General features: G+C 43.1%; 1 protein-coding gene and 1 long non-coding RNA gene across 2 annotated transcripts; both read left to right on the top strand.

The window, feature by feature from the left end:
* Positions 1-658: 658 nt before the first annotated feature.
* On the top strand, positions 659-1,434 carry LOC26536209. Its single transcript, XR_001453926.3, has 2 exons — positions 659-887; positions 944-1,434. It is a non-coding gene; the product is annotated as an uncharacterized LOC26536209 (long non-coding RNA).
* A 6,447-nt stretch (positions 1,435-7,881) lies between these two features.
* On the top strand, positions 7,882-8,593 carry LOC6535718. Its single transcript, XM_002096308.4, has 2 exons — positions 7,882-8,124; positions 8,202-8,593. The coding sequence occupies exons 1-2, from the start codon at positions 8,025-8,027 to the stop codon at positions 8,366-8,368; spliced, it is 267 nt and encodes an 88-aa protein (XP_002096344.1). The 5' UTR covers positions 7,882-8,024; the 3' UTR covers positions 8,369-8,593.
* The last annotated feature ends 7,838 nt before the right edge of the window (positions 8,594-16,431 follow it).

Below are 16,431 nucleotides of genomic sequence, written 5' to 3'. Positions count from 1 at the left end.
TTAAGATTTCTTTGATAATAAAGATTTTAAATAAAACAGCACTATGTTTTTTACAATTAAAATTTTTTGTCTATAAGTTTTAAAGCTGCATAAGTCTTTTTCAAAAGTTATTCCATTGCAGGTAGAATACGTTGTAACGAACCTAAAGTTACCAACTAATTAAGAAAAATAAATATTCGCCTTGATGTTTTTTATCATATCGCGTTATATTTGGGTGCACACATTTTTTGAAATTTGTTTACCCGATACTGGAAAGTATACATTTAAAGAATATATATTCTTAATCGGGATCAGTAGCCGAGTCGAACGTCCGTCCGTATGAACGTTAAGATCTCGGAAACTATAATAGCTAGTAAGTAAAGTTTCTTTTTTCATTTTTGTATAGGTCTTGTAAATTTCAATCGATTTACCACAACCACTCTAAGGCCCACAAACAACAATAACAACAATAACTTCCATGCCCACACTTTTAAAATACGTTTCGAGTTCTCCCGTTTTATTATAAGTCCAATACAAAACTTAAAAAATATCAAAAGAATTTTTTAAGTGTGGAAGCAGCAGTTTTTTTGCCGTTTGTGGGCGATAGAGGGGGTGCGGCCATCAGTTAACAAACTTGCGCTGCGTCCATGTCTCATATCTCCACTTTCTAGCTCTTATAGTACCCGAAATATCGACGTTCATAAGAGCACACAGACGAACATGACCAAAACAATTCCGATATTGATCCTGATCGGTATACCCAAGATTATAACATCTTTTTTTCCCAAAACTGGTTTTCTTTCTGGGCTTTTTTACTTATCAATCAGAAAGTTATGAGCAACTAACAAGAACAAGCCACTTTGCTGCTTACCTATGCGAGAAGAGGCTTTTATAAAGAACTCTCCCAGGTTTTTATTCAATTATTATTTTTATTATGTGAAAAAATCATGTTTTTTTTTTAAAGTCTTGCAAGCAATAATTAAAATCCAATGAAGCGTGTGACCTTCGATGGCTATAATGGTATCTTCAGGGAACCAGAGGTCCAGAGAACAAAGAACCTACACCAAGGGCAATCATTCAGCCTCAAATGGTTACTAATCAGGACTCCTACTTCGATGGCCCGAGTGTCCAGACCAGTACTGGGTTGTCCTGGCTGCCCCCAGGAAAGTGGAGGAAGGCCTGTCGCCTCTCCTGGCTGTGCACTCAAGAGTTGTCTATGGCAACGGCTGGCAAATGTGTGCGGACACAAGACTCCAGGGCTGTTTACAAGCTCAGTTTGCTGCACACACTCAGCCGGGCACAAATACACACACACACCCAGGATGATATAACGAGCGACCAGGACTCACATGCATCCAATGGAATTTAATTATAACTTCTGTAACTAATTTCCGTTTTCGGGCTAGCGTATGGGAGAAATATATGCAAAGTGGCCGAAAATGCTGCACAAATTAATATTTAATACATTCGAAATTGGCAGGCAGCTGTTCATTGAATATTACGTATACGCAGAATTTCTTGCTTGGGGTTATTGGGGAGTTTTGCATGGGGCAAAAGTTTGGCCGCGCTGTCACAGAAATTAACACGTAGCCGGCATAAGCATCATCATCACCACGGCCATCATGGTCGTTTCATAATCACCGGGCTCATTACGTGACTCACAGTGTCCATTAGGACTACAACCACACGGACAAGACAACCAAACCCAAAGGATTACAGCGTCCCGGGGAGTTATTAGACCTATCAGCATTAGCAGCGACCTGAGAGTTGGGCGGAAAAATTGTGTGAACGAATGGCGAGGTAGGGGCCGGCTGACGGGGCCCGGCAAACTTTTTCTGCCACAACTTTGGCCTTGGCTTAACCCACCGGCACACCGACCGACACGCACCTTAACCCCACTTATGCACAAGGGGATCGGCGTTGTCCTCGTCTAAGTCGGGCGCTCTCGGGCTAATTTAAAGTTTGTTTTATTTAGAATAAAATAAAATATTAAGCAAGCATAAACGAAAAGGGACCAGCGGCGCTGAAGAAGCGACGGCGAAACCAATTTTCATTTGTGCTCTCGATTAATTAATTAAATGCGAGCGGAAAAAGGACGAAAATCTTTAAAATAATTAATTAAATAATCGGACTCCCTGAAATGGCGAGCATCAGGGCATCAGGCCGAAAAAAAGGCGGCCAAGCCGAAAACAAAACCAAAGTGTATGCCAAATGATGAATGCGCGTCAAAGCAGCCCAAGCAAATGAAATGGATCAGGCAAAAGGGGAAATTTGAGAAAAAGCCGGCTGAGGTGGGCGGGCAAGCGGGTATGCGGGGGAAAAGCGGGGGCGTGGCATGCAGATGAAGTCGAAAGCGAAGCAATCTGAAATTATGGCAACCAACTGACACAGAAATCCATTTTTCATTTTCAGTCACAAGCCTGGGCCCCCGTCAACTGCCCCGCCTCCTTTTCATCCTCGACCATGGGCCTTTGCCTACTTATTTATGAGCTAGTATGTTGTAGTTGGTCAAACACACCATATAACAACAACAGCAAATACATCGGAAAACTGCACGGCAAAGAAAAGAAGACGAGCTGGAACAAAAAAGGGGTAGAGATTACAAACGAAAAATAAATAAAAAGCAACAGCAGTAACATGCTGCTTACTGATTCTCCTCACTGATTGTTGCTGCCGCTGCCTTTCCCACTGGCAGGCCAAAATAGTAGCAACAAAAACCAAAAATGGGAAAAATGAAAAAGAAAATCGGAAAACAAAACAAAAGGAAACAATGCCGACGAGCTGATGAACGAAGTTTGGATTCCCTTGGGCCTCTGCAGCCGGAAAATGTATTCAAGTGGAGTCATTTTTCCAGTTTGTATGAAATACTTGGCATAACTTTTGGGTCGGCTTTGGGTATTCAAAAGTTTCTCCAACCTACGGTAACTGAGGCATTCAATCTAGCTTAATTGCAGGAATATTCAATGCTACAATGGAGAATTGCCAAAATCTCTTCATTACTCAAGCATTCTACGCTACCACAACTCCGCTGGTATCCTAGGCTTTGCATAATCAACCCGATATCCTCATGCTTCCGATGGAATTTAAAAAATAATACTTAGTTTGAAATTTCGTTATCTCTATGAGATTTCATATTTCCTCTACCTATTAATATTGGTTTGCTTACGAGGATTATCTATATAATTAGTTTCGAGCGCCTTCAGTTCTATATATATTTAACTATCAGTAATGGTATTATCGCAATTACTTTTGAAATGCCTTTCAAACTTAGGGGCTAAAGTATTTCCTTATCCTTTAATAATACCCATTAGCTTTATGCCAAAACTATTAGAGCCCTTCCTTAAGCTAGGGCATCTCGAATCGCCTCAGTCAAAGACCTTTTCTGTTTTTTTATCCACCTTTTTTCCGTTGTTTTGTTTGTTGAAGCGCCTTTCCTTCGCATTGGACTCTCGTCTTCGCTTTGGCATTGTCTGTTAAATTACGTATACGCCTCGCAGCGCACAACTTCCAACCGTCGGCTGATGTGAGTGTGTGTGGCATGCAAACAAAAGCCGCTTGTCTGTCAGACTCGAACTTGAAAACTTTCTTGCGTTGAGATTTCTTCATTTTTTTCTGCTCCTGTTTTTGGTTTTAGGTTGAGTCGGGTGTAAAACGCCAGAACAACAACAAAAATGAGTTGTAAATGTCAAAAGCGTTCGGAGGATGCCGTAGACAATTTTCAAATGCTGGCAATCTGCACAGCAATTTGAAAAGAAATGAAAATATGCGCAATAATTTACACCCAAGGCAATTTTTTCCCTCTATGCCACGGCCCCATTCTATTATCAATTCATGTTTGGATCTTGTCGTTATTTTTATACCCGTTACCCGTGGAGCACTCGGGGTATGCATACCATGTGATTGTTTTTCGCATTCTGAAATCACATGTGGTAATGTTCTGGAGAAAACAGGTTTTCAAAAGAAGGCGCAGTTTTGTTTGCTAGAAGGCGAGTTTATGTACCTAGATTTCATCTTCAATTCTTAAGTTGAACGGCAATAATTTACAGGCGCCTGAATTGACAAACAAGCCAAATAATAAGAGCTAAGTAGTTTATGAATGCATCAGTAATTTAATTGCGTAATTCCACATTATTTGGACTGCACATCAAACATAGTATTGGGTATCGCAAATTCGAAAATCCGAACTGTGGGTCTGTGACTCGCCTTTGGTCCTTGTTGCTGGTGGCATGACAACTCTTCAGCAGGCGAACGACGATTCCGATGGCCGACCATGTCCTTGCCAGCATGTGTGTGAGTGCGAGAGTGGCGGTGTGTGTGTGTTTTGGCTGTAAGCAGCTGTCAGTGATTTCTGACAAATTGATTTGACAGTCGACAGGCGACCAAGGGGAACCGAAATGCGGGATGCGAAATGCGGAATGCGGTACGAACTTTTGGGCCACGCAGCAGGCAACTTGGGCGCGTGTGCTAAAAAAAGATGAAAGCCGCCTTTTGCCGTTTGCCTTTGCTACCACTACCACTGCCACTACCATCACCACTCTTGTTGCCAGTCTATGCGTGAGAGAGACGGGGAGAGAGAAGAGGCTGGCCCGCTCATTTGGCCAGAAGAGAAAGCAGCTAAGCAGAAGCAGAAAAGCAGCAGCCAAAAAGCAGCAGCAGGCAAGCAAAAGCAGCGTCAAAGAGTTGTTGCCCCAAAGAGCAGAGCGTGGTGAATTTTTGTATGCTGCTTGTGTGTATATGGATTTGTTATTGTTATACCCTGCAGGCCAGAAGGGATATGCTGCGCAGGGGAAAATATAATCCCTACTTTGTAGAAAGGCATAGGACCTCTATAAGTGCAGGCTTTAAAAATACAAGTTTATCGCATGTAAAATTATGGTACAATCTTATGTGCAAGCAGTAGGGCTTGCACCTTTTTTAAAGGAATGAATCCAAAAATGTATAAGAAAATAATTTAAAAAGTCATATTTCCTCGCCATGATATAAAGCCACCAGATATCAAATTATTCCTGAAGTAAGAAGAATACCTAATGTTTCCCTAGTTTTCCAAACAGGATCTTAGGACAGCATTTTCTCTAGAAGATTGATATTAATCATTCATACTTATATCCTCGCACTTCCACCAACTGAGTAACAGGTATATGATAGTCGAGAAAATCACCTTTTGGTGTGTGTTACATTTGCTGACATATAATTATAATTAGAGAGCAATCATCTGGATGTGGCATACGTTCTCTACAAATTTTCCTAGTGTTTTGCCCAGTGCAGAAATCAAATGTTAAATGTTACGACATGTTAACAAAATAAAGACTGCTGGCTTAAAGTGTTGCCCGGGAAATGTTTTCCGCCCGATAGTTTTGCTTTGTTTCGCTTTCTGTGCCGGTTGCCAGTTACTTCCAGCTAGTTACCTGCTGTGCCGAGCTCAGCGCAGTAACTTTGGCTCCTGCTTGATTGACGTTCCAACTGATTGACTAGACTAGTGACTGACGGACTGGACTGAAATCGGAGGGCATAGGGAGGGTAGAACCGGGTAGAGGGATCCCGAACTCCCTGCAGCATAACAAATGGCTGCGGTGGGGTGGCGATGTGGGTGGTGACTTTAAACAGGCATGGGAAATGCCATTAGATGAGCAGCTGCCAACGTCAGTGAACGGCGTCTCTCACTTGACAGTTTTATTTATAAACTGTGCAAATAAAACTGTAAATCACTAGGGACACAGTCAGCGAAAGACCGTCGGGAAAAAGTGACCTATATAGATGGCAGGCTTGGCCAAAAAAAAAAAATAATAAAATAGGGGAAAATAAAATATATGGAACTCGGCACACTGGGAAAACGAACGCGGCCGCCACAAATCAAACAATTAATTTCTCTGTCTGAAATTCCAGCACTAAATCAACAGCCAAACAATTGAACCATTTAACTATGTAAATAAAATTAATGCTCCCTGAAAGTGGAAGCTGGCCCAGAATGGGAATGGGATCTTTGAGGGAGAGCCTGGATAACACCGGACAGTTCCACCTTATGCCTTTGAGCGAGCAAAGCAAAATATCCATTAAAAAGCAATCAATATATGGAAAATAAATGCCAGTCACCCAGCCCCATTCGTCCCCATCTCATTTCATCTAGTTAAGAGCCTCTGCCAGCCGCATAATCTGAATTTAATTTACCCCGCAAAAACACACAGCTAAACAGCAGGGCACGAAACGAAACCAAACGAAACGAACTGCTGAAAATGAAAATAAGGCAAACAAAAACTGAAAAATGTCAAAAACGAAAATGAACTTTCCAGGGGGTTGCTGGGTGATTCCTAGGCTGTAGTGTTGGCTGGCGAATGAATGGCCATTAAGTAGCACACCCATAGAAAAACGACCCAAGGAGCTCAAGCTCAAGGTGAGTTTGCCAGAGAGAGAGGGCCTATCGGGCATTCGGGCTATCGAGAGAGTGCAAAAGAGAGAGCAAGCCAGCCGAAAATATTCCACAGTGAGTTGCCATTTTGCTGCTCCAACATAATTTGTATGCCCCAGCCTCCAGACCCCCCGCCCCCTTCCGAAAAGCCGCCCTATTTGACCTGATTCTAGTGACGTCATTCGCAGGGTAGGCCTCACGGCGAATACGTAATGTGCGAAGCGGCGCTGCATTAGGCTGAAAGTGGTGGTGGAACCGGCATGGCAAGTGGATAACTTGATTAAATGGGAATACATTATATTATTTCAGTTGACGCAGCCATGTCACAGTCACAGTCTTCATTTCAACTAAAGTCCCTTTTCTCCTTTTTCACTCTATTTGACTTTGACTCCGCCATTGACCAGCCACAAAACCGATTTCTTCAATTTTCAGCTGCAACTTCGTAGGATGACAGAATAAAGAGGAGGAGTCGACATGCAAGTTTTAACGCAGGGAGAACTGACAGCTGGCACCAACTTATAACTCAAAGTGCTAAGGCTCTTTGGGCCCCAAGCAATTCCTTTCCTTTTTTCCCCACGAACAAGTAAAACACACACACATACACATATAGAGGGTGACGGTGAAAAGATACAAAACTTGGAAAAACGAGAGCGAAAAAGAAAAGTTTCAGTTACGTGCTGTTGCTTTTAATTGAATTTTTTCCCACTGTAGCTCCTGACTGCTGTAGCTTTCTACCTAACTGGCCGCTGCGGCCAGCCAATGGTCCAATGGCCTGACCAAGCACATCCGCCCGCCACTTCCGCCGGTGCCCCTTTTCCCGCTTTTCCCGCTTTCCCTCTATTCCCACTCTTCCGAGACCCATCGCCCAACCTGCAGCCTCCGCAGCATCAGCAGACTCTTGCTGGAGGGCAGATTTCTTGTTATTTCCAACGCGCAGCCAAGTCGCAAGTCCTTAAGCGGTTTATTTTGCTTCACACTGATTTGCAGGCAGCGAGGTGTCCCGAGGACCCGTCCTTGCCACCCCTTACACTTCAAACTAAAAATGGGGGTTAGCGCCATCTAAATACAAGTTATGCGATTATAAGAGATAATTTATACTTGACCTCTCTCAGCAACTTTCAGGCGTGGCAACTTTAAGATTAGAATTGCATTTGTTGGTCGAACATAGGTCACATATTTTTATTTTATATTTTAATTTATGCTGTTATACACATTAAAAATGTGAGATGATTCAAAAGGTCGATTTCCCAGCTAATTATTTTGCAGCTACTCTTCGCAGTCAGGAAACTTTTCCAGCAGTGCAGCTTTCCTCGATTTGCTGCTGCCAGTTTTTATGCAGCAAGTTTTTAATTAAGAAGTTTCAATTTAACATTGCCCATAGACTGCACTTCGCTCTCGAAAAGCGCATTATCATAATAATTTACTTACTCACTTAGTTGGGGCGGGGCACTCCAGAGCATAATTGTCGACGGGCTTTTTCCGAGGCCGCTCCATTCACTTCCTTCGTTCCCAAAGGCAATGAGATAGCTTTCAATTTGGAAGTATATTTGAATATTTGGAACACAATTGCTGCCGCACACTACAAAGTAATTGAGGGACACGCGGTTAGGGGCCTCATGCTGCGTTCTTGGTCCTTTTGAAGATGCATAGTCAGTGGCCATGTCTTTTGATCCTGCTTGTTTTAATCGTACTCGTCCTAGCTGCTTGCGGATATTACACCATTATTCACCCGAAACAGATTCGTAAGTTTGGGTCTCCGTCTCCAGCGTGCTGCTAGCTTATTCCGATATTGTGACCCCTTACCCCTTACTTCTTGCAGATCTGGAGAGCTGTTACCTCAAAGGCGGATCCTGCCGGGAATCGTGGAACTGCGAGGAAAGGTTCCGCAGTCGCGTTCGCACCACGTGTATCAACAAACGAAAGATCTGCTGCATGTCAACGGTCCAGATAAAGAGCCTTCAGGATGCCGAATACTACGCCGAGTGAAGGTCCTTTGGATTGGAGACTTCCTATGTCAAAACAGCCAGTTCGCTTGGAGGACATACCACTCATATTGCAAACCATATCTTGTATTGAATGTATCATTTCGTAGGCAATTTATTACAATGGATTAATGAAGTTAAATTAGTATTCCGGACCCGACGATCCTAAATTTTTAGTTATGTCTAAGTAGATGTTGTAAATTAGATGGTGTGACATTTTGTATGAGCATCTTTCAAATCGTTTTTATTCACTTTTTATTACGATTTGTACATAGAAAGTAAAATTATATACATTCCTTACCTTTTAAACTTGTAATGACACCGTTAAACAATTTGGTTCACGAAAAATTAAAGTCGTGGACTATTCTCATCGCTGCCATCACTCACATCCACGTCCAACTCTATCCAATTATCTGGCCTACTATCAGTTCCACTGGTCCATCAATTGAATCGTTATGCCTGCGATAAGTTTAACATTCTGTCTGGCCAGCATCCTTTGGCCGTGCACCATCCGTGAGTCCATCCCATTCCCCGCCGGAAGGCCCTGGGCTAATTTAGTGAGTTTGCTTTGCCATTTTCCCCACCAATAATACTCGCAACTCATTTGTCTGCTGGCCGGGACTGCTTAGCCAAATCCCAATCCCCATACCCATCCCCGTCCATGTTCCCATTCCGTTGCCAATCCATTCGCACGGGGCACTCGACGAGCAACACTTGGCTTTGTCCCACACAAATCCTCCGACACCCTCCTGCCACTTTTCCCATCTCTAATGAAGCGCAAATGTTGATGTAAAAATTTAATTTGGTTTGTAACCCAACGATGCCACACACGCAGGTCCTTTCGCCTTGGCTGGGAAAATGGCTGGGGCGAATGGAATGTCCAAATGTTTATGCATCGTGTGGCGAAACGCGTGTTTACCTTCTAATGTGTGCGTGACATGGACCCATGGGTTATATATGCGCACACACACCAGCACACACACACACACGCATACTGTGGCATGCAGGGATGTCCTTCGGTCCCTATGCTGGCAACACAAAAAATAATAATAAACGATGCCACCACGTACATGCATTAAAAACAAAGCGCAGCACAGAAAACGCTGACAGGCCCTTTGCCTTCGGTTGCTCCAGCTTCAGCTCCAGCACCAGCACCAGCTTGGGGATCCTGGAGGACATCTACTGCTCTTGGAACCCCTTCTTCAATATCCCCCAGCAACTCCCGTGAAACCCATGGTCGCTGAAGCCCTGCGAACCGGCAACAGAAGCCCGTTACAAAGAAAAGCTAACAAACTGTGAGCGGAGCGGAGCACAAATAGCGGCGACCAGCGAGCGGAAGGAAGTGCAGTGGCGCGACAAGGAGGGGTGAGTGAGCGTAGGGGAGTGGACAGAGACTGGGCCAAAGGGGGTGGGGCTGTCAGCCCAGACATTCAATGTCGTTCGCTGGCTGCCAGCGATGTTTACGAGCACAGTGTCCTCTTGCTACCAGAACTAGTAAATTACTTCTCTCAATTTTTTCTACATAAGCCAAAAAATTTAAAATTAAAATAATTTTTGGGAAAACCAAATACTTTCTGAAAATTAAAATAAAATTCTATATTATTTAAACCATTTGCTGAATTACGATTCAATGTTTCGTTCGTTACTCTAAACTTAATAATTTCGGCTTCACCTTCAACTGAAGATCTTTATCATTTACCTCAATATACCCCAAATCAAATTTGCAAAATAAACTTGAAATAAAATTACTCTCGGCCACGTGCTAAATCAGTGTCCGTTGCAAACTGGCAGGCAGGAAAAACTAACGAACGACATCGGCGGGTCCTGGCAAAAGGACCCTGCAAATGGGTGGGGTAAAAGTTTGGCCTCCACCACCAGCTCCATCAGCATCGCCATCCCCACTGCCACCTGCTCTGCAGTCCTCCTCTTGTTTATGGCTTTGTTTGCACTTTTGTTTATGGGTGTACATTTTAAACGCTATGAGCACCTGCTCCGCCATCATGTGTGGCTGCTTTTGTGTGATCCTAAATGTGCCAGTGCCTGTATAACCGTTCCGTGACTTGTACTTCTCCCCCAAAGCACCAGAAACACCCAGTGCCCCATCCGCCCCAGATTTCCGACCGCCTCCGCTCGGCGGTTGCCGCAAAACGAAGCCGGCTTCAGTGTCAGCTGACAGATGCAGTGATTTTAAGCGTCCATCAAAAGCTCCTGTTTGACATTTAATTGTTGCACATTGTTGTCCTTGTGGCCGAGCAAGGAGCATGGCGAAGCAAACACGACATCCACGTCAACGGACAATCTGGGTTTACTTTGGTCATTGTTACTCGGGTTCAAGGTGAGCTGCGGCCAAATTCTCCACGACCAAACCATAAAAGACCGAAGTCATGTGCTTTATTACACATTCAACGGCAATGCGGCAGGAGATTATAGTCGTGAACCTAGACACAGGAATCCAAATATCCAGATACCCAGGTGTGTGCATTGTCGTTAGAGGTGGGAATCAGAGCGTGACTTTGTGGGATTTTCGGGTCGGCACTGCCCAAATACATTTCATTTGTCAGTGGATGAGAGTTTGCCTTAAGGCAGCTTCATGAAAAATTAACAAGACCTAAGCGTGGCAACGTTTTGTAGAATTTGCTTTAGTTCAAATATAGTATAATAAGATCACAATTTAAATATAGTACATACTTCTTTCATTTTCTTTCCATATTTATTTTTTTATGTTTTAAAATGGAAAAAGTTTTAGCTTACTATTATTTTAATTGTATTTAGTCCAGCAACATTTCACAAGCAAAGTGAAAGAGGAATTAAAATAATATAAAATATTTATGTTTCATATGACGGTGTTCTGGAAAAGTGGAAACAAAATGACCTAAGAGCCGTACTACATTCCCTGAGGCGTTTGCGATTAAAAATATCCCTTTTCAAGGGAAAGTGGGAAAGAGTTTTCAGAAAATATTAAAGTTTTTGAATTAAAGTTTAACGAGTTGATGTGTGTGATGTTGAAGGACTCGCTATCAACCCTGTGGGAAGAGGTCCATCCTCTCTACAGACTCACATACAGTTTCAGATTCAGATACAGATATAGATATAATTACACAAACACACACCTTGAGCATTCAGCCTTAGCAGAAAAACTTGCAAAGGCTTACACGTGTTGGCAAACGTTTTGCGGTTTCATTTCTGGATTATTTTTTTGTCTTTCTGGTTGGCCTCTACCTAATTTCCAACTGTCACCCGAGATGACTTTTGGACCCCGGGACTCACACACGCACACACACCCATACCCATACCCATACATGCGACCATTTTCTAATGGCCTTTTCGTGGTCAAGCATTTAAGCGTTCCGGACCCCAGCCCCAAAAAACCAGTTTGGCCCTCACCTTTGACTCTATGTCACTTTGGTTTACTTTTGTGCAACCGCAAAAGTCGTTGTTGCTGTTGGAGAATCCGCACACACAGGCAGTTGTCACCCATACAGCCGTACCTATCCCTCTGCACATGCACGCTGGCACACACTAGCATACCTTTTTGACCATTTCGCACACGATGTTGCGGTCGTGTTGACATTTTAAATGCCTTTTCATTTGTCTCCCGCCACTCCATACGCTTTGGGCGCTAATTTCGTTCAATTTGTGCTTTAAGGCCGCAAATTTGACTCGGCAGTCAGTTTAATTGAATAGTGCGGTCTGACCTTAGCCATATAGGAAAATCTGTTCCAAAAACCAGCTTAAAGCCATTGGTATTTAGGCTTTAATGAACCACTAAATGCTACGATGAGCAGACGGAATCACAATGGTGCTCAAGCTGAGATGATGATTTCTAAATACTCGTATCCTTAAATATTAATGACATGTGACATTTAAACACTGCTATGCCAAGTTCACATGTGTACAAATATCCTCCAGACACTAGCTATCTGCTATCTGCTCTTTGCCACATCCCCTCTCTCTGTCGTGCGCACATCACCTCCTTTTCACATCCGCTGCAGATGGTCGCAGCTGGAGGAAAAAGTTTTGCTGCAAATTCAAAATATTTTCTATATTAGTTTAGAATTTTCACTCCCATTCCGTTCCCCAGCGAGTTATGGTTTTTCTGGTTTTTAGTGGTGGCATTAATTAAATTTTTATTTCCTAAGGATACTTTCCATCTGTGTTGCAGGGTTAAAGTTTTAGGTTCCAGTTCCTGTGCATTGGGTACGCTTTCCAATTGAATTTTCGGCCCGTCTTTTGGGGCCAGCAGTCGCAAGCGTTTGTTGCTGGGGCAATTAAAAGCGAATTTTCCGCACGCAGCACAAAGCGTTTTGAATGTAATTAAAAAATATCACGTATACGACGCATGTGCCCCAAGGGACCGATTGTAGAGGGTATTTATGACCGACCAGCACGACATTTTTTATCCGCAACTCGCCGCGAGTAATGGCTGATTGCCAAAGAAGCACGCACATTTTTCGGAGTTTGACTTTCATTTTTATAGCAACTGGCTTTGGAGTCCTGATTATATATATATAAATACATATATATAGCCAAAACAAATTGGAGGTTTCATTTAGTCATTTCTCCCAGCTGGTAATTAAATTATTTTTTGGCTGATTGATTTTAGTGCCACTTAAAAAAGCGGCATTATTGAATACATTTTAGAGTTTCGCCAACAAATCTGTCGATCAATTTTAACACGCTATCATGCATGGCAAATAATCAAGTAAGCCAACAAACAGCCAGCAATTAAATAACCAAACTGACAGACAGACATACAAAAATACGGACGTACAGAAAGATGAAACGTTGGCTGGCAAATATTTGTGAAATTCTAAACTGTAATCAGGGCAAAGTGATGGCGGCGGCAGCAAGTGTGCTTAATGACAAAACTTTGCAAATCAGTAAAGCATTTTATTGCCACACACTTGCCAAGAAAAAGGGATTGCTGATGGGATGGATAACTATGAGGGTGAGGGCGAGGGTGAAAGTGAGGGTGACACACATATTTGGAATGCGAAAAGCTCATAATCACATCCTGCACAAGTGCACATGCGGAGCTCAAAACTTTCTATCTCAGTCAGTCAGCCAGCATGGCAAACTCATTTGGCTGCATTAGAATTAACATGACGAAGAAGTGGCCGAGGCTGCCGGAGCAACAACTTCCTGTATGCATTTCCCTCCTTCATCCAAGGCGGAAGAACATTGCGCATACGACCCGTTCAACGGCGCTTAAAAGTTTTGCCACCCAGCTCAACTGCAACTTGGGCTACACTTCACCTTCGGATCCAATATATTTCTCACTAAATCAGTTATGAAAACCCCACAAACAAAAACAATAAGATATTTCCCCGTTCGCCCTGCAACAACTTCGTTCACCTGCGCAAAAATTTAATTACAACTCGTTTCGCCAGCCAAGAGTGCACGAACATTTTTATTCATAATTAAAACTTTTGGCCATGGCATCCAATCTAATCAGCGAACGAAATTTTCCGCAGCAAATTGGTTTGACATTTTCAGTTTATTTACGGCTCCACACCCTTCATCCAACGGCTGCTGCCGCTAATAAATAAATTATAATTTCAATAAGGTTTTCGCTGGCAGCCCCAAACTGAAAAACTAATTTGCCACTCCGCCCCCGAAAATGGTAGCAGACAGCCTCCGCCAGTTAAGCCAGCAGTTTGTTGTTTTAGTTGTTATCGCCTTTGTAGTTATTGTGCCAGCTGATTTTGTTGTTCTGAGCGCTGCATTTTCGTGAAGACAGCTTCTCAATTTGGGGACAAAACCAACAGTAATGTACTTTACTGCCAGCTGATAGCCAGAGTTTGCCGATCCGCCGCAGCAAAGGTTGTGTATGACCGTATGAATAATACAAAAATAAAAATAAATTAAACTGCTTATTAATTTTTGTTCCGACTTACAAGTAAGCTTGACGATAATCTTAAATATTTTTTACCACAGAAATATAAAAAAATCGAATACAATGATAAAACTTATAAAAGCTTCTCCTCCTCTCACATATGTATATATGTATTCTTTAAAATGTTATATTGTAATGGCTCTATATTGTATATTGGCTCTAGGATAATATTTGACATTACTTCTTTTGGCAGCTTTCCTTGGGGCACGTCGTTGTCAGTTTGTTTTCCCGGGGTAACTCTGTCGAACCGATTAAGATCTGGGGCGCAACATAGTGGTTTAAGCGCCCCTTTCCTGCCACGAACTTCGAGCTTAGCGCCCCTGAACAAGCTACAAGTCAAGCAGTCGCCAGCAGACGGCGAACGGCAGATGGGAATTCTCTCCAGCTTCCAGCTTTCGAGTTTACCGGCTTCATCTGCATTTGGCTCACACACACACGCACAGTTGAATTTGCAGTTCCAGGTCATGGACAAAATGGCGACGCCTACGCAGCAGCAGCGCCGGATAGATGGATGGGTATATATGTAGAGTGAGAGCACAAGAGAACCGGTTGAGAAAAATATGCGAGAATATCCTGTTAAGAGCAAAACGCGAACGAAGCGCTCATGTCCGTGCCCGTATTCCTCAGTCCGTTGTCCGTTGTCCGTGGTTCGTAGTCCTTAGTCCAAAGTCCCCAGTCCGAGTCCAAGTCCCGGCCTCTTGGCAAATGGCCAGCCCACGTGTGCATGTGTGTGTGTGTGTATGTGTGTGTGTGAGTTGCTGCCTATGTGTGCCTGACAATAATCCAAAAGTTTTACAAGCAAAACGAGAGACCATTACATGGCAAAAGGGCTGGCAGAGTCAGAGCCAGAGCCAGAGACACAGAAACAGAAACCACTTGCAAGCTATTTTCATCAGCGATTCTTGGTTTTTTTACTCCTGCTATCCTCGTATCCTCGCATCCTCGCGTCAGTATGCGTGTGTGCCTGCCTGTGGTGCAGCTGTGTGAGTGGAACATTTTCCAGTGCCGCTGACAGCTGGCAGCGTGTGGATTTCAGAGGCATGACCCCAAGAGATGCCGCTACCACCTCCACACCATACCACCACCAACACCACCTTCACCACCGCCACCAGCGCCATAGCCATTTCCATTTCCATCGCCACCGCCAGCTACAACAGTTCCCTCAACAACAGGGCATGACAACAAAAGTTTGGTGCACAGGGAAAAAATTACATTACGGTGGTTCGCCCTTTAACAAAGCACCAAGTAAGCCCCTCAAACATGAACTCCATTTATCTGGCTGGAGTTCTTTAAAGGAACAAGAAACTAATATTTTAAAAATTATATTACAAAACTAAGGGATTTTGGTTAAAGGGGTAAATTAAATAACTTACATTCTTATTTTTCAAATATATTTTTGAATTCTTCTATAAGATTGCAAGTCTAAAATTGAATATTATAACTTATAATTTGTGATTTTATGGAAATGTATGTGTGTGTTTTTTTCGGTAGGGCTCTGAGTCTTCTGCTAGATCTGGGAACTGGAGCCGGAGCTAAAGTTCATTGTCTACGGCAGACGACGCCACAAAAGGTAAACGATTTGAGGCTCTGTTCCCGATCCAAATAAAAGACCTAAAGCCAGTGCTTAGAAGGGACACCACACGGGTCGGCGAAATTCTGGATTCTGGGGGGAGTACTTACCATAAAACTTGGCCAGACTCGGACTCTCGTACTGACTCGCCCATTTGGCAAATGGAAAAATATGCTGAAATGTGAAAAATAAAAAGTTTGCACTTTACAATGGGCACACAATGTGCCACGCCCACTTTGCTTCTGCTTAGTGGCCGGGTGTTAATAAATTTAAAGTTGGTTTTAGTCGCTTGCTCGAAGAGTAACAGGCGAGAACTTTCTCCAGCTCATTCTTTGCCTTTAACAAAAACACCAAAAATTGGTCAAAAACAAAAACCTCGGGCAGCGCAAGGAAGGCAGGCAAGGAAAAAAGCACAGACACATAAAACAGAAAACAGAAAAGTTTCCTTAAACGCTGCATGGATTGTTATTTCAGTTTTGCTCATGCTGCTCCTGAGCTCGAAAATAAAAGCAGAAAAACACATGCTAGAAAAAACGTTTAACAGTCTGTGCCACACTTTCGGCCAAGACATTTATACGGTTTGTTTTGAAGTTTTTGCCTT

This window comes from Drosophila yakuba, chromosome 3R (genome assembly GCF_016746365.2).
Source record: "Drosophila yakuba strain Tai18E2 chromosome 3R, Prin_Dyak_Tai18E2_2.1, whole genome shotgun sequence".
Classification (NCBI taxonomy): Eukaryota; Metazoa; Arthropoda; class Insecta; order Diptera; family Drosophilidae; genus Drosophila; species Drosophila yakuba.
This window is presented reverse-complemented; position numbering and strand designations above follow the sequence as displayed.

What these genes read in the sequence shown, in the direction of transcription:
- LOC6535718 (XM_002096308.4), top strand. Translation starts at nt 8,025, where the DNA reads ATGCATAGTCAGTGGCCATGTCTTTTGATCCTGCTTGTTTTAATCGTA. An exon ending in TATTCACCCGAAACAGATTC is followed by an intron (nt 8,125 to 8,201) that starts GTAAGTTTGGGT and finishes TACTTCTTGCAG; the next exon opens with ATCTGGAGAGCTGTTACCTC.